The 26,827-nt window shown below is 47.9% G+C and overlaps 1 protein-coding gene across 1 annotated transcript; it reads left to right on the forward strand.

The window, feature by feature from the left end:
* Positions 1-10,242, forward strand: C17H1orf232 (chromosome 17 C1orf232 homolog). Its single transcript, XM_060257480.1, has 4 exons — positions 1-523; positions 1,255-1,338; positions 4,009-4,106; positions 9,394-10,242. Exons 1-4 carry the CDS (start codon positions 437-439, stop codon positions 9,692-9,694), a joined length of 570 nt encoding a protein of 189 aa, XP_060113463.1. The 5' UTR covers positions 1-436; the 3' UTR covers positions 9,695-10,242.
* Positions 10,243-26,827: the final 16,585 nt, after the last annotated feature.

The following is a 26,827-nucleotide window of genomic DNA, read 5'->3' on the forward strand; positions in this document are numbered from 1 at the left end:
TAAAGCAGGAAAGGAGGTATACCCTTATAACCTAAGTCTACTGAGCTTCCATCAGTTCCTTCATGGAAGGAGTCCACTGGTATTCTGGGTCAGTCATGGATCCAATTCCTCTTTGTTCTCTGAGATGTACATTGGAAGCTTCTGAAATTTTAATGAAGACACCAGATCCCAGAAGGCAGCAGCCAGTGACAGGTGTGAATTTGCAGGACATTGGAGCATCTGTCTGAGCCCCTGATTCTCTGCAGAGCTTTCAGAGCAGCTGGCTGGAGACAGACAATGGCAACCGGGACCCGACTCACACAAATCAAGAAAAGAAGATAAAGCAGTAGCTGTAAACCACATCAGCTGGTGGATCCCAACTGTTTGCTTGCTGCAATTCTCTTGTTTCTGGAAGAAACAACTAGGGCAGAAGGAGCAAACACAGCCTGTTGCCAAGATGACTCAGGCATTCTGGAAGATCTATAAGACCAAAGTCTTGCAAACCCTTGGTGGAGAACCGCAGGAGGAGGACCTCCAAGACGAGGTAGTAGTTTTTTCAACCTATGGCCCTTTCTTTCTCTCAGTCATTGAACCAGCGTGGCATAGTGCTTAGAATGTTGAATTAACTCTGGCAAGACTATAGTTCAAATGTTTGATCAGCACTGCAACTTGTTGGGCGACCTTGGGCCAGTCATGGTCCAGACAGCCAGTTTGGTGTAGAGGTTAAGTGTGCGGACTCTTATCTGGGAGAACCGGGTTTGATTCCCCACTCCTCCACTTGCACCTGCTGGAATGGCCTTGGGTCCGCCATAGCTCTGGCAGAAGTTGTCCTTGAAAGGGCAGCTGTTGTGAGAGCCCTCTCCAGCCCCACCCACCTCACAGGGTGTCTGTTGTGGGGGAGGAAGGTAAAGGAGATTGTGAGCCGCTCTGAGACTCTTCGGAGTGGAGGGCGGGATATAAATCCAATATCTTCATCTACCTCACAGGGTGTCTGTTGTGGGGGAGGAAGGTAAAGGAGATTGTGAGCCGCTCTGAGACTCTTCGGAGTGGAGGGCGGGATATAAATCCAATATCATCTTCTTCTTCTTCTCAGCTGAAGTGCCCACATTTTGTAAAGAAGATGACTAAGATGGGGGATGTGATGCAGGTTTATAAAATTATGAAATTGTGAAGAAAGTCAGTAGTACCGGAAAAGCAGGAGCAGCTAACTGGTGTCCACTGTCTCTGTGTTCCTTCCCTTGTTACCTCTGTCCTGAAAATGAACTCTTGTTTCAGAGAGAGAACCCTGAGATGATGGAAACCACAGACTCCACACTACTGACAGATGGAACAAATCCTGTTTCTCAGCTGGCACGGCGGGTAAGAGGCCAGGGTTTTCTCAAACCACAACTAATAATGCTGTTACAGAAGTTGCTGTTAGACTGCAGAAGCTGTATACAATTTACTACACACATATTGTGTGGCCTTCAGGTAGGTTTCCCAGCCACCCACCCACCCCGCCCCCAACACACACACCTTTTATACAGTCATGGACAGGAAGCAAACTCTGGAGATTTACGGAAACCACATTGACTCATCTGTGGCTCAGGAGAAACTATGGCTCAGTAGGGGACCATCTGCTTTACACCTTTAAAGCCTTATATGGCCGAGGACCTGCCTACCTGAGGGACTGTCTTTCCCCATATGAACCCCAGAGAGCACTGAGGTCAGTTGGGAAAAATCTAATGACCATCCCTGGGCAAAGGAGATTAAATACCAGAATACTAGGGCACGGGCATTCTCAATCGCGGCCCCTACCCTATGGAACCGACTCCCCAAGGAGGTGCGGGCCCTGCGGAACCTTGATCAGTTCCGCAGGGCCTGCAAGACCACCCTTTTTAAGCTTGCACACTTGGACTGCTAAGAAGATCGGTAATTAAGGATCCGCCAATGCGGTTTGAAGACCTATACCGCTGAATAACTGTACTCATTGGATTGGTTTTAATGTTGTTAAGTTTAGTGTTTAATGTTTTATATTGTTAAATTTAAAGGCTTTTAACTACTGTATGTTTTTATAAAATGTTGTTAGCTGCCCTGAGCCTGCCGAGGTGGGGAGGGCAGGATATAAATAAAATTTATTATTATTATTATTATTATTATTATTATTATTATTATTATTATTATTATTATTATTATTATTATTATTATTATCAAAGGTCCCAGGGTTAACCCATAGTATCTCCAGTTAAGTAAGTGATGGGCAAGACTTACAGCTGAGATCATGGAGAAATGTGTTCAGTAAGAGCAATCAGACTGACCTTGATAGACGTCTGATTCAGTATAGCTAGGAAGAGCCCATGGCTCAGTAATGGAGCATCTGCTTTTGCATGCAGAATGCTCTGGGTTCAATACTTGACATCTCCTGTTAAAAAGAGTACATTGGGAATGTATTTATCTTTGGAAGCTGTGTGAAGAAAAAAAAACACCTCTGTGTATACACAGAAAATTCTTCCCCTATTGCCACAGACCATGTCTGCATGGGGGTGGGCTTTCTTTAAAAGAGGGCAGGGCCAGAGATAATCTTCCTTATTAAGTGGGGCAATCATATTTTCAAGGGTTTTCTTTTAATGAACAGAAAAACCCATTGTTAGCTCATCAGCAACAGAATCTTCTGGCCTACAAAGCTGCATCATGGGGCATGATCGTGGGCAATAAGGGCTCCCCTCAGCATGGGGCTCAGGGTAGCTGCCCTAGTTGCCCATTGGCTAAGGCCACTCTCCCAAACAATTAAGTCCATCTACATGCATTCTAGAGATGGTGCAGTCCCACAAGAGGGCTTTAACACAATGGATTAATTGATTCTAATGCTCAGGCCTCAGATTCAATGGGACCTTTCTGAGTTCCACCTCCTCCTGAGAGTTCCACCTCCTTGTCCATTGAATAGTATGTACAGCCATAGCAATCCCTGGATGAGCTCCACTCCCTATTTTTCTACAAAATGTCCCCTTGCTAATGCTGTATTTGTCAGAAGGGTGAGACTGGGAAATGAAACTCTCTTCCATCTTCCCACCAGAAAACAAACATGTCACAGAGACAGAGCTTCACTGAGGCCCAAATGACACATGACATTAATAACAAGAGGTCTCCCAGCCCCAACTATTTATTTTTTTTTACCAGATGCTGCGTAGGCCTCGGTCTCCAAAGGAAGACTAGAGGTGGGAAGAGAAGAGCATCTTAACAATTTGATCCCCTTGGTTCCCCCCCTCTAAATATCCCCTCTCAGCTGTTTTTGGCATCACAGGGGGAAGACATATGGCCCCCACTTTATTTTCTTCTGTGTGGCTTAAACCCGTGACCTGGATAGTCCAGGCTAGCCTGGTCTTGTCAGATCTCAGGGTTGGCCCTAGCTAGTATTTAAATGGAAGACCACCAAGGAATACCAGGGGATGCTACAAAGATGCAGGCAATGGAAAACCGGCTCTGAATCAGTTTCCCCTCTGAGTTAGTTTGAGGTAGCTCACAGTTTTTTAACCTCTGGCACACACATTTTTGCCTTAGCTCAGGAAGGATGGCCCCAGAGCAAACTAATTTATGCAGCAGCCAAATCACTTGCTCACAACTTTCATGCCAGTAGCTCACAAAGTAGAATTTTTGCTTACAAGACTCCACAGCATAGAGGGAGCATTGTTCTGAATATCTCTTGCCTTGAAAACTTCACGGGGGCAGTCATTATAAGCTTGCTGTGATTTGATGCCCACCCCCCAGGCTTAAAATTGGCTTAAAATGGAGTTCAGAACTGGTAAACCAATTGAGCAGAAAATATTCTAAATCCCTCCCACGCCGATTTCTCATTTAAAATTATAACAAAGAGTCAATTCATGTATTGTTTGAAACTCTGTGGCTTTTTTTAACTTACGGGGACTGTTTTACTCATTGTCTGTTTGGTTTCTGGGAGTATTTCTAGCTAAGAGAATAGGCCCAGTGCAGCCAACTGGAATGGCCATGAGTGTCACGGACCCCCTTCTTTGCTTCTCCCATCTTCCTCTGCAGGTCCAGGGAGTGGGCGCCAAAGGCTGGAGGACCATGTCAGCTTTGTTCACCAGGGAGGATGAACATCAATTGCTAGCCCCTGAGCCTTGTGCTGACCAGTAAGAGAAACCCTCACCTCTTGACCCTCCTTCTTCGCTCTTTCCAATAAACAGCCAGTTCCCAGGGCTGTGTTTGTCAGCAGACTGAGGTGGACACTGTTTATGACAACCATAGGGTTGTCAATCCCCAGGTGGGGGCAGGGGATCCCCCGGTTTGGAGGTCCTCCCCCCGCTTCAGGGTCATCAGAAAGCGGGGGGAGGGGAGGGAAATGTCTCCTGGGAACTCTGTTATTCCCTATGGAGATTTATTCCCATAGAAAATCATGGAGAATTGATCCGCGGGTATCTGGGGCTCGGGGGGGGCTGTTTTTTGGGGTAGAGGCACCAAATTTTTTGTATAGTATCTAGTGCCTCTCCCCAAAATACCCACCAAGTTTCAAAAAGATTGGACCAGGGGGTCCAATTCTATGAGCCCCCAAAGAAAGTGCCCCTATCCTTCATTATTTCCTATGGAAGGAAGGCATTGAAAAGGTGTGCCGTCCCTTTAAATGTGATGGCCAGACCTCCCTTTGGAGTTCAATGATGCTTATCACAGCCTTGATCTTGGCTCCACCCCTAATGTCTCCTGGCTCCACCCCCAAAGTCTCCTGGCTCCACCCCCAAAGTCCCCAGATATTTCTTGAATTGGACTTGGCAACCCTAGACAACCACTACAGGCACTCAGAGAGGGAGAGCTTCCTTCTAGACCTCAAGTTTCTTTACAGTTTTGGTAAGGAGAGAATGTCAAGACAGTCTAGAAGGACAAAGAAATTATCCTGGGTTTGTAAGGAGAATATATCATGAAGACTGGCAGGTATTTTAAAAAAGGGCTTTACAGTGATGTGGATGAGCTCAGAATTCTTTTAGTGGAATTGCACCTACAGCATAGCAATAAATCAAAGGCTCGCTCTATATAATTTTAAAAAAACAAACATTCTGCAGCCTCATTTCTTGGGGAGGGACAGTGGCTCAGTGGTAGAGCATCTGCTTGGTAAGCAGAAGGTCCCAGGTTCAATCCCTGGCATCTCCAAAAAAGGGTCCAGGCAAAGAGGTGTGAAAACCCTCAGCTTGAGACCCTGGAGAGCCGCTGCCAGTCTGAGAAGACAATACTGACTTTGATGGACCAAGGGTCTGATTCAGTATAAGGCAGCTTCATATGTCCACATGTTCTCAGGAGCAGCAGAAATGCAATGACCCTCCAGTAGCACCTTCTGTTGAGACAAACCATTGGTCTACCTACCTCAGCATTGTCTTCATTGACTGGCAGCGGCTATCCAGAGTCTGAGCAGTGAAAGGACTTTGGCATACCTCCTAGCTTAGATCCTTTAACTGGGGATGCCAAGACAGAAGCTGGGGATGTTACTGGCAACAAAAGCACCAGTACTGAAGGGGCAGATGAGCAAACCAAGAAAGAAGATGCTTAATTTCAGGAGCTGGTTTTGCTCACTGGCTTTCTTACTCTGTCAGCTCAACCTCCTCCCATCTCATACAGGCAGCAGTGGGTCACTTTCCTTCACAGCTGCTGTCTCCTCTCCTTATTCCTGGGGGCAGGTGGAGTTCTATGCAGGCCAAGCAAGCATCCTGCAGCCCAGTGTACACCATCCCCCCCTTCTAATCATTATATACCACATATATAAAAACAGGTATTAATTGGAACAATTTTTTTTCTATTATATATTTCTATTGAACTTCATTAATGTGGTTGGGGGGAGAAAGCACCACGGTAATTTTGCCTCAAGTGCAGAGAAACTACAAAACAAAACAGACCTTTCGATCGGAACCAGACTTGCTATGGAATTCAGCATTACTCCAGTAGCAGAATACCTTGAGTAACACACAAAAGTCATTGGCCTGAATAGGTCACACTCTTTCCTGGGAGTGAAACTAAGCTCTGTGGATTTCAGTTTGAGATGAGATGGTTTTCCTTTATGGAGACAAATAGATACGATGCTGATGACCATTTAATCCAGCTGCCAGAAAGGGGCAAGACAGTTGGCTGTGGATATCCTGAGTTAGAGCGATAGAAGTTGAGGATAGGTACATTGTTATAATTGGGGAAAGATACAGGACAGCACATATAAGAACTCAAACCCCATTTAAGGATAGGCCAAAGAGTAATACACCAAACTGGGAGAGAACTAATTTAAAAGTTTAATATATTCTGCAAAGAAGTCAAAGACCAGTGAACAGGGAGAAATGGAGTGAAGTTGGCATCAACCAGCTTCTCTTTCAAAGTACCAGCTTAGCTTGTGTCCATTCTTTAAAATGGAATGCCAAAGTAAAACCAGTAACTTTGGCCACTGTGTGACACAGAGTGTTGGACTGGAGGGGCCATTGGCCTGATCCAACAGGGCTTCTCTTATGTTCTTATGTGACACAGAGTGTTGGACTGGATGGGCCATTGGCCTGATCCAACATGGCTCCTCTTATGTTCTTATGTGACTCAGAGTGTTGGACTGGAGGGGCCATTGGCCTGATCCAACATGGCTCCTCTTATGTTCTTATGTGACTCAGAGTGTTGGACTGGAGGGGCCATTGGCCTGATCCAACATGGCTTCTCTTATGTTCTTATGACCTAATTAGCTTCTTGGTTTTGTTTCTAATATTGCCCTTGTGATCCTAGAAATGGGAGCCCTACGGATTTGCTAGAGGCATCTCATTTCCCTCTCTCCCACTATTTCTTCTTTCCCTTTCTGAAAAGCTCCCATAGCCTGTCCCCCTTTCCCTGCTTTCCTTACATAGTTACCAACCTCCAGGTGGGTCCTGGAGATCTCCTGGAATCACAACAGATCTCCCAACTTCAGAGATCAGTTCCCCCTTAAGGTTGTCAGCTCCAGGTTATGAAATTCCTGGAAATTTGAGGGTGGATCCTTGGAAGCAACTTCAGCATGGTATGCCACAGAATCCACCCTCCAAAGGACCTATTTTCTCCAAGGAAACTGATCTCAAGTCATCTAGAAAGCAGTTGTAGTTCTAAGTGATATCCACCCCCCGCCTGGAGATTGGTAACCCTAGCAACCCTGGAGGAACTGGCTGCTTTGAAAGGTGGAGTCTATGGCATTATAACCCTCTGAGGTCCTTCACTTCCTCAAACACCACTTTCCCCAGGCTCCTGTCCCCAAACCTCTAGGAATTTCCTAACTTAGACCTGGCAACCCTATCTCCTTTCCACCCAACAAACAACATACCTATATCTAACCCAAACCCTATGTCTTCAGGTTCTCCCCCCACCTCAGCCTTTACCTAGGAAAACTATGGCCCAATTGTGTGGTGCCGGCCACTGGGCCATGCCCACTTTCATGGTAGGGAACCTTGAAGGTGTTGTGGGTGGCACCTCAGTTCCCCCTGTATACCTTGCCCCACACTATTTCCTCTTTTCGCCCTCCTTTCTTCCCCATATCCTCTCCCCTTTCCCTGCTTAATTCGCTCTTTCTCCACCATTCACCAACCTACCTTGTGAGGTCGTCATGCTGGGTGGTGGCTGTTGGAGGTGGGGCTTCTCTGCAGCAACCCATGAAATCAGAGGATCCTTCATTCCCACCTGGGGGAGTGGAAACCCTAAAGTCAGGTGGTATTAAGACACCCAGAGGTTGCTTCCAGGCCTGGGATTGCCAGCCTCCAAGTGGGACCTGGCAGTTTCCCAGAATTACTACTGAAATCTGTCCCACTGGAGGAAAATAACTGCTTTGGAGGGTGGAATCTGAAGCGTTATATTAATCTGAGGCATCTCTCCTCCCCAAATCCTGCCCTCCTAAATCACAAAATCTTCAGGAACTTCCCAAACTGGAGATAGCAATCCTAGCCAGGTCTGGCTCCATCATGCTCCCACTCAAAGGCTAAAATAGGCCTGAAAAGGACTCTGCCTCATCCTCCTGCCTTTTTATTGACAGAACCAAGCCTTGGAAACTATGGTTGCTTAGCAACAGCCTTTGAGGGAACCCATTACTTAAAGCTACAGGCATTCCTTTTATCATTTCCAGCTTTTGGAAGCTGTCCACTGTATGGATTTTTTTGTTGCTTGTTTTTGTTTTCAGTCTTACATGTTTCTGCAAACCTGGGGGCTTTTTCAGGTTTGTAGAAAGATCCATCTTCCTGGTTCACAGCTCTTGTCACTGGATTCAAGTATCCAAATTTGTGCCAGCTTCGCAATTAGAATATAAATAAGACGGCAGTAAATGAAGATTTTTTTTTTCCTTCCAAAGGTTTCAGAGTGTGACCAAAAAATTCTTATCCAAGCACGTGGCTGTTCAACCACATCAACTAAACACCTGACCAGCTACCAATACAAGTTGATGGGGTGTGAACTGGCAGAGACTGACCAAGAGAGAGATCTTGGGGTCGTGGTAGATAACTCACTGAAAATGTCAAGACAGTGTGCGTTTGCAATAAAAAAGGCCAACGCCATGCTGGGAATTATTAGGAAGGGAATTGAAAACAAATCAGCCAGTATCATAATGCCCCTGTATAAATCGATGGTGCGGTCTCATTTGGAGTACTGTGTGCAGTTCTGGTCGCCGCACCTCAAAAAGGATATTATAGCATTGGAGAAAGTCCAGAAAAGGGCAACTAGAATGATTAAAGGGCTGGAACACTTTCCCTATGAAGAAAGGTTGAAACACTTGAGACTCTTTAGCTTGGAGAAACGTCGACTGCAGGGTGACATGATAGAGGTTTACAAGATAATGCATGGGATGGAGAAAGTAGAGAAAGAAGTACTTTTCTCCCTTTCTCACAATACAAGAACTCGTGGGCATTCAAAGAAATTGCTGAGCAGCCAGGTTAAAATGGATAAAAGGAAGTACTTCTTCACCCAAAGGGTGATTGGCATGTGGAATTCACTGCCACAGGAGGTGGTGGCGGCCACAAGCATAGCCACCTTCAAGAGGGGTTTAGATAAAAATATGGAGCAGAGGTCCATCAGTGGCTATTAGCCACAGTGTGTGTGTATGTATAAAATTTTTTGCCACTGTGTGACACAGAGTGTTGGACTGGATGGGCCATTGGCCTGATCCAACATGGCTTCTCTTATGTTCTTATGACCAGGCCAGAGGACTTGCAGGTCAGGGAGAAGGGCCATGTTCAGCAGAAGCATTTAGGCATGCAGGAAGCCACTAACAACGCCTCAAACTGTTGCTAGCAAGAGAAGGGCAGATTGAGAAGTGGCAGGGAACTACACCATGCGACAGAAGGGAAGGGGCTCGCTCACATGCAGATCCCGCTCCCCCTCTCTTGAGTACTCTTGGGCAAGGTGAGAGGCGAGTGGTAGTGGTAGATTGTTACAAGCCTAACCTCTCTCTCTTGCTTCCAGCCCTCTAGCAGCAAAGCCAGTAGAGGAACCCTCCGCCGAGAAGAAAGCCGCCAGCCTTTGGGATGTCTTTGCTACTAAGTGGCAACAGACTGCTGCTCTGGAAAAGATGGCTATGAAGCCTGAAACCCAAGAGCAGGTGGCCGAGGGAAGCGAGGCATCCGAGGAAATGGCAGCTGAGGAGGCTAGCCACACCAGCCACGACAATGACCTCCGAGAGGCCGAAGGAGTGGCCTTCAAGTGGAGCTTTCTGACCAACAAACTGGCTGAAATGAAAAACAAAAACATCCCCAAAAGCAACTAGAACAGACATGGGAAAGGACATGAGTGTTCAGCCTTCTTCTGGCACAGGATGCAACGAACTGGCAAGTGGCTAAACCTTTTTCAATCACTCACAGTGGTACAGCTGAATATCAAGTGAAGAAGAATCCATGGTGGTGTTAACTTGGATTTGTGTTGTTAACCATCGAAATGTTAGGACCCTCCTCTCAACACACGTTTCCGACAAGATCCATTCCAACTCACCCCGTCTTTCCTTCTCAGGCCTATCTTGAAAGATACACATGGGCAGTTTGGAATGTCTGTTTTGCAAGGAATTGCTATCCTGAAAAAGAGACACTTGTCCCGTTCCAGGCCTACATACTCTGTGCTTCTTAACAAGACCCCCCTACTCACCATCAATCCAAGCAACTAATCAAAGAGAAAGAGAAAGTTCTTGCATGAGCCTGAGTCGGCACGACATGTGTTAGATAAGTCTGCTGGACTTGGGTGGAGGAGACCTGGGTTCAGATTTCTGCTATGCTGGAAGCTCATTGGACAAGGAACCATCTTTCAGCCCAACATACCTCACAGCGTTGCCAGAGAAAGGGCAGGTTGCTAGTGTTAACTAACACAGCTGAATAGATCTTTGCATAGAGACATCTCCCATGGATGGGCTAGTAGAAGTACTCACTACTGGAATTATGGGAAGGCAGAGCAAATCATATACCCAACTTCTTCTACAGGCTTGTAGTTATTCTGGCAGGGTAAAACCTATATCCACCTTCAGCATCGAGGCACCGATCTGTTCCGGAGCTACGTTTTGCCTGCAGCTTAAGGCCTTTCCTTTTAAGGAAAACAGAAAATCTGGCCAAAAAGGCTTCAAGAGGCCTTTGTGTTTGAAGAGTCTGCAGCATTCCCACCTGATGCTGTGGGCAACATTTCGCTGAGCAAAGAAGTAGATTTGGGATTCCCCTTTGCTGCTTTGCTACTGGCCAAAATGGCATCAGCCCTCCTCGGGTACCACTCAGCTTAGAACAGTGATGAATATGTTTCCCTCGACAAGCTTATTTGCAGTGTGTTCCTTTGATTCTTCATCTTGTGTAAAACTGTATCAAGAAGCCCAGCCCACTGCACTCCCTGAGCCCTTTTTTCTTCACTGCTTGAGAACAGATTCCTGCCCTCGGACTGGATTCCTCCCCCAATCTTCAGCTGCAACTGAAGTTGTAGCTAAGAAGTGTGCTGAAAATTAAATACTTATTTTTACAGACAGAAACCAGTCTTTGGTTTGTTCTTTCGTGTTACAGACTCTAAGTTTCCAGGTCAGAATCTTTGGATCAGTTCCATTTACAGCGTCATCCTCAGTAGAGTTACCCCCTTCTCAGGTCATTGATTTCAGTGGGCCCTAGGGTTGCCAATCCCCAGGTGGGGACAGGGTATCCCCCGGTTTGGAGGCCCTCCCCCCGCTTCAGGGTCATCAGAAAGTGGGGGGAGGGGAGGGAAATGTCTGCTGGGAACTCTGTTACTCCCTAGGGAGATTTATTCCCATAGAAAATCATGGAGAATTGATCCGCGGGTATCTGGGGCTCTGGGGGGGCTGTTTTTTGAGGTAGAGGCACCAGATTTTCAGTATACCATCTAGTGCCTCTCCCCAAAATACCCCCCAAGTTTCAAAACGATTGGACCAGGGGGTCCAATTCTATGAGTCCCCAAAGAAGGTGCCCCTATCCTTTATTATTTCCTATGGAAGGAAGGAATTGAAAAGGTGTGCCGTCCCTTTCAATGTGATGGCCAGAACTCCCTTTGGAGTTCAATGATGCTTGTCACAGCCTTGATCTTGGCTCCACCCCCAAAGTCTCCTGGCTCCACCCCCAAAGTCCCCAGATATTTCTTGAATTGGACTTGGCAACCCTAATGGGTCCTGACTGCATTTTTAATTGACTAGATGTTACAGACCTATGATGCTGCTTTCCAATCAAGCCCTTGGTGCATCTACTGTGACTGGCAGCAGCGCTGAAGGCCAGTGTCTTTCCAAACACCTGGTGCCTGAGGTATTTTAACTGGAGATGCCAGGAATTCAGCCTGAGTTCTTTTGCACCCAAAACAGGCGTTCTTCTCTGAAGAACGCATGTGAAGGTATAAATAAACAGGAACCTTGGGGCACATTAAAGAGTCACATTTTATTGCACCATAATGCTTTGCTTGACCAGAGGCTACTTCTTCGGTTGCAAAGAATGGATCGTAACCAGGAAGGCGTGTTAAGTAAGATGCATGAAAAACAAACAGCAGGCTCAAGGAAGCGCAGGGGAAAATGGGATCACAGGGAATTCCAATCAAGGAAAGAGAGCGTTCACTTGTTATGCCAAGCTAGCTCATATCTGAAGAAGTTAGGATTGCCAATCCCCAGGTGGGGGGAGGGGATCCCCCGGTTTGGAGACCCTCCCCCCGCTTCAGGGTCGTCAGAAAGCAGGGGGAGGGGAGGGAAATGTCTGCTGGGAACTCTATTATTCCCTATGGAGATTTATTCCCATAGAAAATCATCGAGAATTGATCCACGGGTATCTGGGGCTCTGGGGGGCTGGTTTTTTGGGCTAGAGGCACCAAATTTTCAATATAGCATCTAGTGCCTCTCCCCAAAATACCCCCCAAGTTTCAAAAAGTTTGGACCAGGGGGTCCAATTCTATGAGCCCCAAAAGAAGGTGCCCCTATCCTTCGTTATTTCCTATGGAAGGAAGGCATTCAAAAGGTGTGCCGCCCCTTTAAATGTGATGGCAGGAACTCCCTTTGGAATTCAGTCGTGCTTGTCACAGCCTTCCTCCTGGCTCCACCCCTAATGTCTCCTGGCTCCACCCCCAAAGTCTCCTGGCTCCACCCCAAAGTCCCCAGATATTTCTTGAATTGGACTTGGCAACCCTAGAAGAAGTGTGCTTACACACAAAAGGTATAATAAAACTTTGTTGGTCTTAAAAGCGCCACTGGACTCAAACTTTGTTCGAGTTAACACATGTAAGGGATGGGAGTCCTGAGCATATGGAGAGAACCCATTCTTTATTGACTTCATTTATATCCTGCTTTTCTCCCAATGGGGACCCAAAGTGGCTTCTATCTTTCCCCTCTCCTCCATTTTATTCTTCCAGTAACCCTTTGAGGTAGGCGAGGCTGAGCATATGTGACTGGCCCAGGGTCACCTAGGAAGCTACCATAGCAGACTGGGGGTCTGAACCTGACTATCCCAAATTCGAGTCCAACTATTAAACCACTACACCATGCTGATCCTCTTCGCATCTAAGGAAATGGACTCTGGTGCGCAAAAGGTTATAAAGCGCCATTTAAGATGCTGCAAGACTTCTCCTTGTTTGTGCTGCAAACACTATCATGGCACAAGCTCTATGGAATCCTAAATTTAGGAAGCAGTCTTATTTTGAGTTAGGTTGTTGGTCCAGTTTGCCCAGAATTTACTATTGTTAATTGCAGCAGCAACAGAGGCTCTCCAAGTGAGGTCTGCCTTGCTCTGCTGCACAAGATGCTTTGAATGGGTGAGGCTGCAGACTGTAAGTGGCTCTGCCTGCATACAGGCCCAGGAACCCACCTGAAGGTCACAAGCCATGGGCTGAAGGCCACTGCCCCACAGAAAGTAGGAATGATAATTAATAATTATTGTATGGCATTGTGTGTCGTACAGCCAAAAGATGTTAAGATTGTCTAGCAGCCTGAACTTCTAGTTCTTTAGCATTACATCATTAGGTGGTGAGCTAGACTTGTTTTTTATGCAAGAGACAATTCAGGGGTGGTTTGCAATTGCCTGCCCCGGTGTCATGGAGGTCACCCTTCCCATTCCTTGGAGTATTCCTTGGAGGTCACCCTTCCCATTCTTAGCCATGACCAGCCCCGCTTAGCTTCTGGGATCTGACGAGATTGGCTGCCTTCTGGATCAGGACAGAAAGTAGGAGCCAGCTTGGCAGAAGTTTGCTGCACCTTTCAAACTACCACAAGGGGGCAATAGATGCCCACTTTCGGAAAGGGGTCTTGGCTGTCAAAGGTTAGTTGCAGATCCCTGCATTTTACCTTTATGGGTTTATAAACAAATCTGATTTTGCCAAGGAGAAGTGACCACTCCAGACCAGTGCTCCCTCTAAACTGCAGAGTCTTGTGAGCAAAAATTCTACTTTGTGAGCTACTACTAGTATTAAAGTTGTGAGCTGCTGGCATTAAAGTTGTGAGCTACTGCACCAATTAGTGTGCTCTGGAGTCATCCTTCCTGAGCTGAGACAAAAATATGTGAGCTGGAGGCAAAAAATCTGTGAGCTAGCTCACGCTAACTCAGCTTAGAGGGAACACTGCTCCTGACATATTCTTTACTCCAGGTACACATAGCTGGGATACCTAAGCGAGCCATACCTTCCCAGAGCGCGCAAACAGGCTGTGCAAGACACGCATCGGTGTCGTTCAGCTTTTCATATTGAAGTGGTTTTTTTAGTACAGATTTTGAAATGTTTGGAGGGGCGCCTCAAAACTTGCTGTGCCTGAGATCTCTTTGCACGCACATTACAGAGATTCTGCAAGGGACAAAAATGACAGCAAGCACTGTTTAAACCAGTCCCAATAGAATCATGCCGCACTATGACTCAGGTCTGATTAACAGAAATAAGTAGCTTTCACATGATTTCTCAAGATTGATCCCTGCCCAACTCAAAATTACCAGCATGGGTCTTTTGACAAATTCTTTCTGTGTCCTTTACATGCCACCCAGACCTAAACCGCAACCATCTTAGAAAAAAGAATCACAAATCACTTTGCGTGGCCTTTACCTCTTAATGAAAGTCCCCTGAGTGCCCATTCTGCATACAACTGAACTACAGTTGCTGGCCTCCATGTAGATTTAGGAGTTCTCCCAGAATTACAATTGATCTTCAGACTACAGAGATCGTCTCTCGTGGAGGAAATTGCAACTTTAGAGAGCAGTCTCTATGGCATCACATGCTCAGCTTTTCCAAGCCAGAGTTGATAATCCTACACACACGTTGTGCATAACACAGGATTTTTCATCGTAGGGCAAGGCTGCAATTTGATGTCACAAGGGCAGTCAACTTACAAACAAACTTGCCTAGCCCTCCAGTTATACAAAGCCAGCAAAATGTCTACTGTACACACAAAACAAGTACACAGAGCTGCGTGCAATATGTATCTAAAAAAATAGGAAAAAAATATAACAATCCCACCTCTTTTGCATTCTAAAGGTCATGCATGCTTTGAAAAGGTTCCCAATGCATTTGGAGACAAATGGCACACACCCCACACCCCCGGGGAAAAAAAAGATTTAAAACTTAAGAATTGTACAGTTCTTGTTTCTAGCTCCCAACAGCTTCTGGTGTCACTAGAATAAAACCCAAAGTTGGGTTCTGTGGCTCCATTCCTGTAGAAGGGGAGATAAGTTGCTATGGGTATAGTTGAACGGACCCTGCTTTTTCCAGGATTCCCTCTTCGGTTTGGGGGTCCCAAGTAACCAGTCAAAGGCCAAGTGATGTTCCCCACAGCTAAAATGACATGTTGCAGAAATCTGAGATTTGACCTAGTGAGAAGTTTTGTATCGAGCATTTCTAATTTACAGTATTTTGAAAGATACACAGAGGCAATTTGGAATATTTTAATCAATTTTCATATTGCCAGATATTTTACAAAAACTGAGCTCTCGGCTCCTATTGATTAGCTCTATAGGCAATATTGTGAAAAAATCAATGTTCCACAAATATTCTAAAGCAGAGGTGGCCAAATTGTGACTCAGGAGCCACATGCGGCTCTTTCACACATAACTATGTGGCTCCCAAAGCCCCCACTACCACATCAGCCAGCTTGGAGAAGGCATTTCATTCTTTAAATCACTTCTCCAAGTCAAGCCAGAAGCTTGGGGAATGCATTTGAAGTTGCTTTATTTCTACCTTTCCCTCCCTCCCCCATCTTTCTTTCCACCTTTCTTACCACCCTTCCTTCCTTCCTGTCTTGCAGCTCTCAAACATCTGCCATTTATTCGATGTGGCTCTTCCGTTAAGGAAGTTTGGCTACCCTTATTTTAAAGTGTCATTGCCAATACTCCCTCTAAGCCAGGGGTGTTGAACATGCGGCCTGGGGGCCAAATCAGGCCCCTGGAGGGCCCCTATCAGGCCCCCGAGCAACTGGCTGTCATCTGCTTCCTTCTCCCTCTCTTGCTTCCTTCCGCATCACAGCTTGCTTCGCCAGGCTTGCTCAATCTCATAGGAGCTACAGAGCAAACCCCCTATTTTCTCCATTGGCTGAGGCTCCTCCATTGGAGAGGAAAGGGGGGGGAGGTAGAGCCTGTTTTTCCAGACTCTCTCAATTGTACAGCAGAGCTACTGAGCCAAGCCTTCCTTCTATTGGCTGAGGCTCCTCATCCCCTGGGGAAAGAAGAAAAGAGCCAGGGCTTCCTTTGCCCAGTTCCCTCGATCACATGGGAGAGATACAAAGAAAGCACCTTTAAGACCAACAAGTGCTAATGTTTTAAGCATGTTGTGTCTGTTTCCTTTATAAAGTTTATATCTCGCTCCCTAATCTTAAATAAGTACACACATGGCCCAGCCTGGCCCGACAAGGTCTCATTTATGTGGGGAGGGACGGTGGCTCAGTGGTAGAGCATCTGCTTGGGAAGCAGAAGGCCCCAGGTTCAATCCCCGGCATCTCCAACTAAAAAGGGTCCAGGCAAATAGGTGTGAAAAACCTCAGCTTGAGACCCTGGAGAGCCACTGCCAGTCTGGGTAGACAATACTGACTTTGATGGACCAAGGGTCTGATTCAGTAGAAGGCAGCTTCATATGTAGGAGGGACGGTGGCTCAGTGGTAGAGTATCTGCTTGGGAAGCAGAAGGTCCCAGGTTCAATCCCTGGCATCTCCAAAAAAGGGTCTACACAAGTAGGTGTGAAAAAACTTCAGCTTGAGGCCCTGGAGAGCCGCTGCCAGTCTGAGAAGACAATACTGACTTTGATGGACCGAGGGTCTGATTCAGTAGAAGGCAGCTTCATATGTAGGAGGGACGGTGGCTCAGTGGTAGAGTATCTGCTTGGGAAGCAGAAGGTCCCAGGTTCAATCCCCAGCATCCCCCAAAAAGGGCCCAGGCAAATAGGTGTGAAAAACCTCCGCTTGAGGCCCTGGAGAGCCGCAGCCAGTCTGAGAAGACAATACTGACTTTGATGGATCAAAGGTCTGCTTCAGTATAAGGCAGCTTCATATGTTCATATGTCAAATCTGGCCCTCATAACAAGTGAGTTTAGCACCCCTGCTCTAAGCTGTGGAGTCTTGTGAGCAAAAATTCAACTTTGTGAGCTCCTGGCATTCAGGTGGTGAGCTCCTGCATCCATTCGTTTGCTCTGGGGCCCTTTTTCCTGAGCTCAGACGAAAAATGTGTGAGCCAGAAGCTAAAAAGCTGTGAGCTAGCTCACACTAACTCAGCGTAGAGGGAACATTGGTCATAGTTACCCCTCAACTCCCCAAAAGAGCCAGCCAACGCTCGATCCTGCCAGACCCTTGCCTATGCCAGTACCCTTCCTTTGACTTCCTCCTAGACCCGCTTGCTCCCACCCCGCCTGCACCACAACCCACTAGTTTTCACCCCATAATCTGAAAAGCAACTGGCGGCTTTGAAATGAAAAGCTGCTAGTCACTCTTCACCATCGTAATGTGCAGACCACCTAGGGTTGCCAAGTCCAATTCAAGAAATATCTGGGGACTTTGGGGGCGGAGCCAGGAGACATTAGGGGCGGAGCCAGGAGCAAGGGTGTGACAAGCATAAATGAACTCCAAGGGAGTTCTGGCCATCACATTTAAAGGGACAGCACACCTTTTCAATGCCTTCCTTCCATAGGAAATAACGAAGGATAGGGGCACCTTCTTTTGGGGCTCATAGAATTGGACCCCCTGGTCCAATCCTTTTGAAACTTGGGGGGTATTTTGGGGAGAGGCACTAGATGCTATACTGAAAATTCGGTGCCTCTACCCCAAAAAACAGCCCCAGAGTCCCAGATACCCACTGATCAATTCTCCATGGTCGTTTTCGCACTTAGCGTTTGCTCCCCTTATTCCTCGGCGCAATTAGGTCCGGCTCATTTTCCTCATTTTCGCACATGGACTCATTTGCGGAGTCGCTTTCCATGAAGCCCCGGCTCAAATCGTTTTCCCACTGGCATCGACTTGAGTTCGATGCCCTGTCAATCATTTTTTTTTTAAGCGCAAGTCTGGTTGCGTAAGGACGTAATAACGTAACATCGAGCAGTCACAGCTGTTCCTTCCCCTTCTTTTCGTGGGCAAACCGCATCACGTGTGCTGCTGCTGCTTATGGATTGGCTGCAGCTGTAGAAAGATTCCACGGCCCTGTAGAAAGATTCCACAGCCCTTTATGTATTAACAGAAGCATTCACAGTGGAGAATCCTAGCACTAGATTCCCCCCCCAAATTCTGAAGTTGCGAAATATCGCAATAACGAAGAGAGAGAAATCGAGGGGTTTGTGTGTGTGTGTGTGTGTGGCAGCTTCTTCCTTTCCCAGCCTCGCTCCCTCCCGGGTGGCGAAACTGGGATTTCCTCCACGCTCTTCCCCCTCCCCGGCTGGCGCTTGCAACGGGGACCTGACTGATTCCTGCTGCCAGAGCTCCCCCCCCCCGCCCCATTCTCTCCTTCCCCTTCTGTGGCGCGTGTGAAGAGCGAGCTCGCGTCTATTTTCTAACCGAGCGGAATGTAGCCAGGGAGAAGAATGCAGGACTCCAACTTCCCATTTTATACATGGCGATTTTGCGCAGGTCCAGAAATCCTGGTGGCACAGCTGAGGGAGGCATTGCCTTTTTAAAACACACACACATGAACGCTTTGGCCCGCGCTGGCACTAGATTCCCCCCCCCCCAACAATGGTCATTTTCGCATTATCGAGATAACGCAACAGCGAAATAACGCAACTAAAGTCAATAATAAAAAAAAATTCTAACGAAACCAATTGAAGTGGCAATTGAGGCTATTCCAGGAGGGTTTTTTTTTTCTATTTGTTAATTTCGAAATATCGCTATTACGCAAGAAATATGAAGTTTAAAAAAAAAAATGGCCGTGCGGGCACTTTTGGGAAGCGCCGCGAACGGTTGATGATTGGCCAAGGAGGTGGATGGGGTGGGAAGACGGAAAGGGAGAGGGTGACGCCCACAAAGCAGTCGATCCGGCGTGGATGGATTTCCCACAGCAAACTCCGAGGAGTGGATCTGGTGTGGAGCCGGAGGTTTTCAAAAACTCCGAAAGCATGTTGAAAAACATACTCCGGCGTGAAACCCCTGAAGCGCTGGAGCAAACCGCAGCGCCGGAGCAACAGGTGCGAAAACCAGGAAAAGATCCAGAGGTAAATGGGGTGCTACGCCGGAGTAAACGCTAGTGCGAAAACGCCCCATGATTTTCTATGGGAATAAATCTCCATAGGGAATAATAGAGTTCCCAGCAGACATTCCCCTCCCCTCCCCCCGCTTTCTGATGACCCTGAAGTGGGGGAGGGCCTCCAAACCGGGGGATCCCCTGCCCCCACCTAAGACCACCCAGGTGGCGCCACCACTGACCCATCAGCCAGTACACCAACACGGACTGTTGTATTTTCTTATGAAGGCCTGGTGGGGATTAAACCCTGTGGAGGCCCCTAGGCAGTCAAAACATCAGGGACCCCTTGCAAATTATTTCAGAGTCGGAGCACCTGCCCCACCATCCATGGACCCTGCAGGCCCCTTCTCGAAAGCCCCTTTGACAAAGCTGCGGGGGAGAAGCACAGAGAGGCAAACTTGGAGATGACATCAGCAGCAGCTGCACCAGGCAAGTCAGGCAAAGAGCAGCTCAGTTGCTGGCTGCGGGTGCATGCTGGGAGGGCTGCAAGCAGGGGGGAAACAGCGGGGGGGCTGGCCCGGGGCCCCTAAAGGTGTGGGGGCCCACAGGGTAGTGCCAACTTGGCCTAATTGTTCATCTGGCTCTGAGTGGTGGTGGTGGGGGGAGTCTTAAGATGTCACGGCTGGAGGTACCTCTGAGCTCTCAAGCACACGTCAAAAACAATCCAAACAGAATGACGGTTTTTAAAGGCTTCGCTTTTACAAATAACACCTTTTCAGACATAAGGAGCATTTCTGAATCACCAGGAACCCATTCGTTAGCAGGCTGTTGGGTGGGGGGGGGCTCATCCATTTGCCCCAATACTGGGTTTAGGCAAAATATTCAACTCATGTTTATTAATATCCATGAAAAAACAAATATGAGTCCATCTTGAGTCAGTTGCGGCTACTTTGTGTACTGAGATAGGAGGTAGACATTAGACCAGTGAGTTTGGCGTGTTTTTAAAATACGTATATAATGTTTGGGAAACATTTCAGGAAGGGATGCCAGGAAATCAAGTGCTGGGGTTTACCGTAGATGTTGCACCGGATCAGTGGGGAATGACTCACAGGTGAGTGGGGAGTTATGTCCTGTAGTTTCCTAGCAACCGCAAACAGAGTTGCCAGATTCGACTCAGGAAATGGAGGATAGGGGCATCTTCTTTTGGAGCTTGTAGAATTGGACTGCCTGGTCCAGTCTTTTTGAAACTTGGGGCTATGTGGCTCTCACTACCACATGGTTGAGGAGAGGCATCGGATGCTATGCTGAAAATTTGGTTCCTCTAACTAGAAAAAAAAAAAAAACAGCCCCTCCCAAGCCCCAGATACGCACAGACCAATTCTCCATTATACCCTATGGGGACCAGTCTCCATAGGATATAACGGAGAGTCCTCCAGCAAACACTCAACCCCTCCCCCCACTTTCTGATAACCCTGAAGTGGGGGAGAGCCTCCAAATGAGGGTATTTCCTGCCTCCAACTGGGGATTGGCAACCCAAGTGCTTCTTTCAGATCACAAAAAGGGGTGGTTGTATATGCCACTCTAGTGGCAGGGTTGAGGTTTGCCACAAATACGTGTAGGCCAAGCCCAAAAGGTAACTAACAATACTAATTATTAATTTACTACGAATAAGGCCCGTTGTGAAGGAAAATACAATGAGATCTAGAAAGTGGCCCTGGGTGAGTGCCTCCCTCTTGCTGCCTTCCCACCCACCCACGCAAGTCAAGGCATTCACTCCCCCCCAACCCTTGGTGTCTTCCCACCCCCAACTTCCCACCACCACTCTTCATCCTAATACCACCTATCCCCAAACCATCTCCTCCTCTCAACTACCCCTGCACCCCACCCATGACATCCTTGCTGTCTTTCTAATCACCCCACCCATGACATTCATTCACCCGCTCTGTCTTCCCACCCCACAGCTGAAACAGATACTGGCTTCCCCACCTCTGCATGTGTGTGTGTGTCTCCATATCTGCAGTGGCTCAAAGCCCTCATAGAGGCCCAGAAGGGAGATAAGGAAGAATAATTATGGGGGGAGCATGATGACAGTCACACAGATGCTGAAGCTCAGCATTCCATTTGTTTGCAGTGAATTTTTGCAGCCTTTTCCTGTCATTTTCAGACTTGTGTTTAGCATCAGCATGAGCTTGTGGCATGATCTGGGGTTTTGCGTGGCTTGGTTATGTTATGGTATACCAATAGAGTATGCACCTCTATGTGGCTGTTTTCTGTAGGGGAACTGATCTGACTTCAGCTTTCCATCCCCTTCCCCCTCCCTGCAGCCTCTACATAGGAAAAGGACAGTCCTTCTCCATAGTGGAGACCAAAGCAGGAGGGAAGCAGCCTCAGCAGGTTATATTGACACAGAGTCCACCTTGCAAAACAGTCATTCTCTCCAGGGGAGCTGATCTCTGCCATCTGGAGAGCAGTTGTACTTCTGAGTGATATCCAGCCCTCTCCTGGATATTCAACACACAGAGAGTAACACGGCAAAAGGACAAAAAAATCAAAGGTACATAACCCACCGTGAAAACCAGCTTCTATTATTAAATTATACAAGGTCAACAAAAATAAACACAAATTCCACCATCATAAATTACAAAACAACCATAACTTTTAGAAAAGGAAGCAATAGCACCAAGAGTCTTTCATTCCATCCTATGGTAAAACTTCCCATCAGTACGACCTTGTCCTTGGAAACTTGGATTATTGGCTGCATCTTTGGACAGACATTAAACATCTGGAGTACTACACCAGGATTGCATGGAATAAGATGGGAAGTTTTACCATAGGATGAAAAGAAAGACTCTTGATGCTATTGCTTCCTTTTCTATTAAGGTCTAAAAGTTATGGTTGTTTTGTAATTTATGATGGTGGAATCTGTGTTTATTTTTGTTGACCTTATATAATTTAATAATAGAAGCTGATTTTCACGGTGGGTTATGTACCTTTGATTTTTTCTCTCTCCTGGATATTGGCAACAGTTGTTTCCCAGGAGGAAATGGCATTGTATCTGTCTTGAGGTCCCACCTCTCCAGGATCCATCCCTTAAATCTCCAGGAATTTCCTAACCTGGAGTTGGCAAGTCTATCTCCTTCCATTTATCTTCCCCTCTGACTTCATCTGATCATTGCCTTATCCATCCCTGCAGCCTCTATGTAGGAAAAGGACAGTCTTTCTCCACAGTGAAAGAGAGGACCAAAGCAGCTTACATCACTATCCTCTCACAACCCTGTGAGGTGGATTAGGCTGGAAGTCTATGACTGGTCTAAAATCACCCAGTCTGGTTCCACAGCAAGAACCTGTCTGGCAGGCCCCGTTCTGAAGCCCTGTCTACTATGCCTTCCTCAAACTCCATCACAGAATGTCCACCAACCTGGAACTGGCAGTCATAGTCAGGACTAGCCCCAATGAGTGCTCCCTCAAAGGCCTGTAATGATACCTTTCAGATCAAGACTCTCTTTCTGACAACATTTTTCCTGCTTCCAGAGGAGGATAGGAAGGAGTTTGCAGCCAATCAAGGAAAGCTTATCTCTCTGGCTGTTTCCCTTCTCTGCCCTCTCTCAGTCAGTCTAGGTTAGGGTTTCTTTCTCTGCTTTGTGAATGTGACAGGTCACTCAGCCAATGGGAGAGTAGGGAGAGCCAGTAACTGCCAGAACTAAGGCTGGCTGTGTTTCACTGAGAGAATTTGCTTTGCTGGCCAGCAACAGCCACTTGGGCAGGAGAGAGGAGCAGACTGAACCATTGGCATGCAAATGCTCTTGAATGATAGTTTCAGAGGCTGTGGCGGAACTGGCCCGATTCTGCTTTCAGACCCGGTCCCGTCAACTGCCTTGTGAGTTGCAAACTCCTGAAGGGAGCTTGTCTTCTTTCCACCACTAGGGCACGCTGCCACCACCTGTTCAATTTAGGGGTTCCTGACCGAGAGGAACAGGACTCCCAATCCCCCTTGACAGTTCTGAGGCCTGGCCTCAAGGTCCTCTGCCAACCCAGCACCTGGTTATGGCAGAGACCAAAGTCCTTCTTTGGGAGACCTCTGGAGGATTGGCACTTTACCAACTGTGCGCCTTCCCCCTTCCCTGGACTCTCCTCTTTCAGTAGCGTGGTCTAAGGCGGATGGGGAACCGATGTGGTACGGAGGGACTACCTTCTTAAACAGACAAAATATTTATTTAAAATTTATAACTATGTACAGGCATTATAAAATTGTGCACAGAAAAACTAAATCAAACTAGGGGAAAACGCTCCTTCTTTCCCTATTATACAACTGGCCCTGACCATACCATCCAGAACCGACTCACCAGTCTCCAAGACTCAAATCAAACTGCCTTTCCCTCCCAAAATCTATAATATAAACCCCAGTTCCCACCCAGGAACTGGTTTTCCCTCCTGCAGCCTTCTGGGAGACCAGCCTGAAAGACTTCCTGTCTGTCTACGAGGCCTCCTCAGAAGTGCTACTTCCAGACAGGAGGGGAGGGGGAAGGAGGAAAAGACTAGGCCAAAACCTTGCCAAAACCTTGCCTAGAGTTTAAGACTCCTCTAGCCAATTCCCAGACAAGCACAGGCCTAAAATGGTGTTTCTCCACACCTCCCCCTCCTTAGATTCTGAGCCGGAGGAGTTTCCTCCTACAGAGGTGACCCCGTAGCAGAATCCAAAATAACCAGGGAGAAACCCGTTAATCAAAACAGAACATATACCAAGATTAGGAATTTCCCCAACAATACACAAAGTCCAACACCCTAGGTGTCCATGTGCTTTCTGGACAAAAAGTCGCATTGCTGCATTCGGAAGGAATGTCTCGTCTTTAAGATGTACTCCTCCATCTCCCAGGACCACCTCTGGAGTTTGGTGGTCTTCCTCAGTTGCTGCTGTTGCTGGGATGAGTGGTCCATCAAGGGAGGAAATTCCTGGCCCCACATATGAGGTTGGAAACTGCCCAGTTCCCACACAGTTGCTCCTTCTTTATCCTTCATTGGTGGAATGTTCCCTAAATCCACTCTGTCCTCCCAGAAAACCACCTCTGGTGCTCCAAACAACAGGAGGGGAGGGGGAAGGAGGCATAGACTAGGCTAAAGCCTTGCCTAGAGTTTAAGACTCCTCTAGCCAACTCCCAGACAAGCACAGGCCTAATATGGTGTTTCGCCACACAGGCCAAAGGCTGATACCTAGGCTTGCCAATCCCCGGGTCCCAGCGGGGGTTCTTCCGTTTTCCCTGGCTTTTTCCCACCCCCAGTCAGCTGGCCGGCGGGGGGAAGCCCCGCCCACAGAGGACCATGTGCCTTTCTACCTCCGGAGGCTCCGATTGAAAGGCTTCCTCTTGGGATGGTGTGTCTGTGTTACTTTGAAGAAGTTGGCAGCAACTCGTGAGTAGAGAGGCCAATCCCTCACTTCAGAGTGGGCGGAAACGGGGTGGGAGGGACGGAGGGAAACCTCTGCTGAGCACTTCATTATTCCCTATGTGGAGATCGATTCTCATAGGGTATAATGGGGAATTGATCTGGAGATTTTGGGGGCTCTGGGGGAGCTGTTTTTTGAGGTAGAGGCACCTAATTTTTAGTATCGTATCTAGTACCTCTTGCCAAAGTACCCCCCAAGTTTCAAAACGATTGGACCACGGGGTCCAATTTTATGAGCCCCAAAAGAAGGTTTCCCTATCCTTCATTATTTCCTATGGAAGGATTTAAAAAGGTGTGCTGTCCCTTTAAATGTGATGGCCAGAACTACCTTGGAGTTCAATTATGCTTGTCACACCCTTGCTCCTGGCTCCACCCCAATGTCTCCTGGCTCCACCCCCAAAGTTTCCTGGCTCCACCCCCAAAGTCCCCAGATATTTCTTGAATTGGACTTGGCAACCCTACTGATACCCCACAGTCCCTCCCAGTCCCAATCAATGAGGAAACTCGATTTCACCACCCCCTGGAAGGCTTTTATTAAATTAAGGATTATCCCTCCATAGAAGGAGCTCAGGATTATCTCCTCCCCTGATATCCTTGTAACCACCAGCCTGTGAGGTAAACTTAACCCTCCCACTTGCCTGCTTTAGGTGGGAAAATTACTCACCCCCAGTTCCAGTTTCCCATCTGTAAAGTACTGATGAGCGGGAGGGGGAAAAATGGCTTGCACAAAGTGACATTCTGCAGACACTAGAGGAAGCACCCTAAAGCCTCAACCAGAAGTGATATCACATCCTTTCTAATTTCCACTCTCCTCAGGCACCTCTCCCCACGTCTCCCAGCATTTGCCAAGGGAGTGTTGGAATGTAGGAACTCTAGGGGAGACAGCCTCTGAGACTGAGACTACGTAGCTCGTTGCTGCTTTGTGAGCTTCACAGCTAGGCTTCCCAACCCTCCCGCCCTGGCGGGGGACCCCAGGATTTCCACCCTCTTCCCCCGCTCCCCCAAAAAATGGAAGCGGGGGGAGAGGGGGGAAACGGCGCCGGGGAGCATGGCGAGCCACCCGATCCTGGAGCGGGCGAGGCCGCCGCACCGCTGCTGCCCCCTCCCCGCCCACCGCAGTTGCTCCTCCAAGATGGGCCCAGGCTGAGCCCATCTCAGAGGAGCAGCCAAGAGGCGGCAGCAGCGCAGGGGAGGGCGAGGCAGGCTAGGAGCATGGCGAGCCACGAATCCAGGACCTTCTAGGACCCGGACTTGCGGCTCGCCATGCCCCTGGCCCGCCTCCACACCCCCCTCCGATTCCACCCCAGAGGCGGAGCGGGCGAGGCCGCTGCGCTGCTGCCGCCTCTTCTCCGCTCGCCGTGGCTACTCCTCTGAGATGGGCTCAGGCTGAGCCCATCTTGGAGGAGCAGCCACGGCAAGCGGAGAAGAGGCGGCAGCTGCGGGGCGGCTCGCCACACTCCCCGGTGCCGTTTCCCCCCTCCCCTTACCTCCACCCCAGTGTCTCCTGGCTCCACCCCCAAAGTCTCCTGGCTCCACCCCCAAAGTCCCCAGATATTTCTGGGGTTGGACTTGGCAACCCTATTCACAGCTAAATGAGAATATGAACCCAGGGATCCCAAAGTCCTCATTCAACACTACACTATACCATGTTGTCCCTCAATAAAGGGTGAATGGGAAAATGACCCTACATTTCTATTATGCTGTAAATAGAATCTGGCCCCTTTCCCTATTGGTGTTCTGCTGATAGCTGTCGTAGAGCTCTGCAAATGAAACTGTCACAGATCACTCCCATCACTAAAACTCAAGTCCCCATTCAAAATTAGGTTGGTCCTGGCCCATGCTACGGCGATATCAGTATGTTGTCTCTGCTGAACCAAATTAGGTTAGGCAGCGATTTTCATCCAAAGACATGACTGACTTCAAAAATAAAATCAGCCTGCCCTGCTTAGCTTCCCACAAGGAGTACACTGTTATCACCTTCAAACAATAACTGGGCCGCCTCTCAGAGTGGGGCTGAGATATTTCTAAAGCCCTGGAGCAAACTTAGTCAAGGGACCCCTTACACTAGCGGCACCTCAACTCCACTTGGCCCAGATCCAGGCTGTGGTAATGATGACATAAATGCAGCATCACACTAGGCTTCCCAACCCTCCCGCTCTGGCGGGAGACCCCTGGGTTCGCAGCCTCATCTCCCGCTCTTCAAAAATCGGGAAGCGGGGGGGTGGGGAGTGGAGGGGGGGGAGAACATACCTATAGGCTTCATGTTATTATAGAGCTCCTGAGCCGTTTGTAAAATGTACGCCCCTTTAAGGCTGGGCAGGAAGCAGGAAGGGCTTGGGAGAACGGCCCCTCCCTTTCTTTTGCTTTTGTTTTCACAGCAAGAGTTCTCC

The sequence above is a fragment of the Heteronotia binoei genome, chromosome 17 (genome assembly GCF_032191835.1).
Source record: "Heteronotia binoei isolate CCM8104 ecotype False Entrance Well chromosome 17, APGP_CSIRO_Hbin_v1, whole genome shotgun sequence".
NCBI lineage: Eukaryota > Metazoa > Chordata > Lepidosauria > Squamata > Gekkonidae > Heteronotia > Heteronotia binoei.

Excerpts from the sequence above, each read along its gene's own strand:
- C17H1orf232 (XM_060257480.1), top strand. The coding sequence starts at position 437 with ATGACTCAGGCATTCTGGAAGATCTATAAGACCAAAGTCTTGCAAACC. Across the intron at positions 524-1,254 it reads AGGAGGACCTCCAAGACGAG|AGAGAGAACCCTGAGATGAT; the intron begins GTAGTAGTTTTT and ends CTCTTGTTTCAG. Across the intron at positions 4,107-9,393 it reads CCTGAGCCTTGTGCTGACCA|CCCTCTAGCAGCAAAGCCAG; the intron begins GTAAGAGAAACC and ends TCTTGCTTCCAG.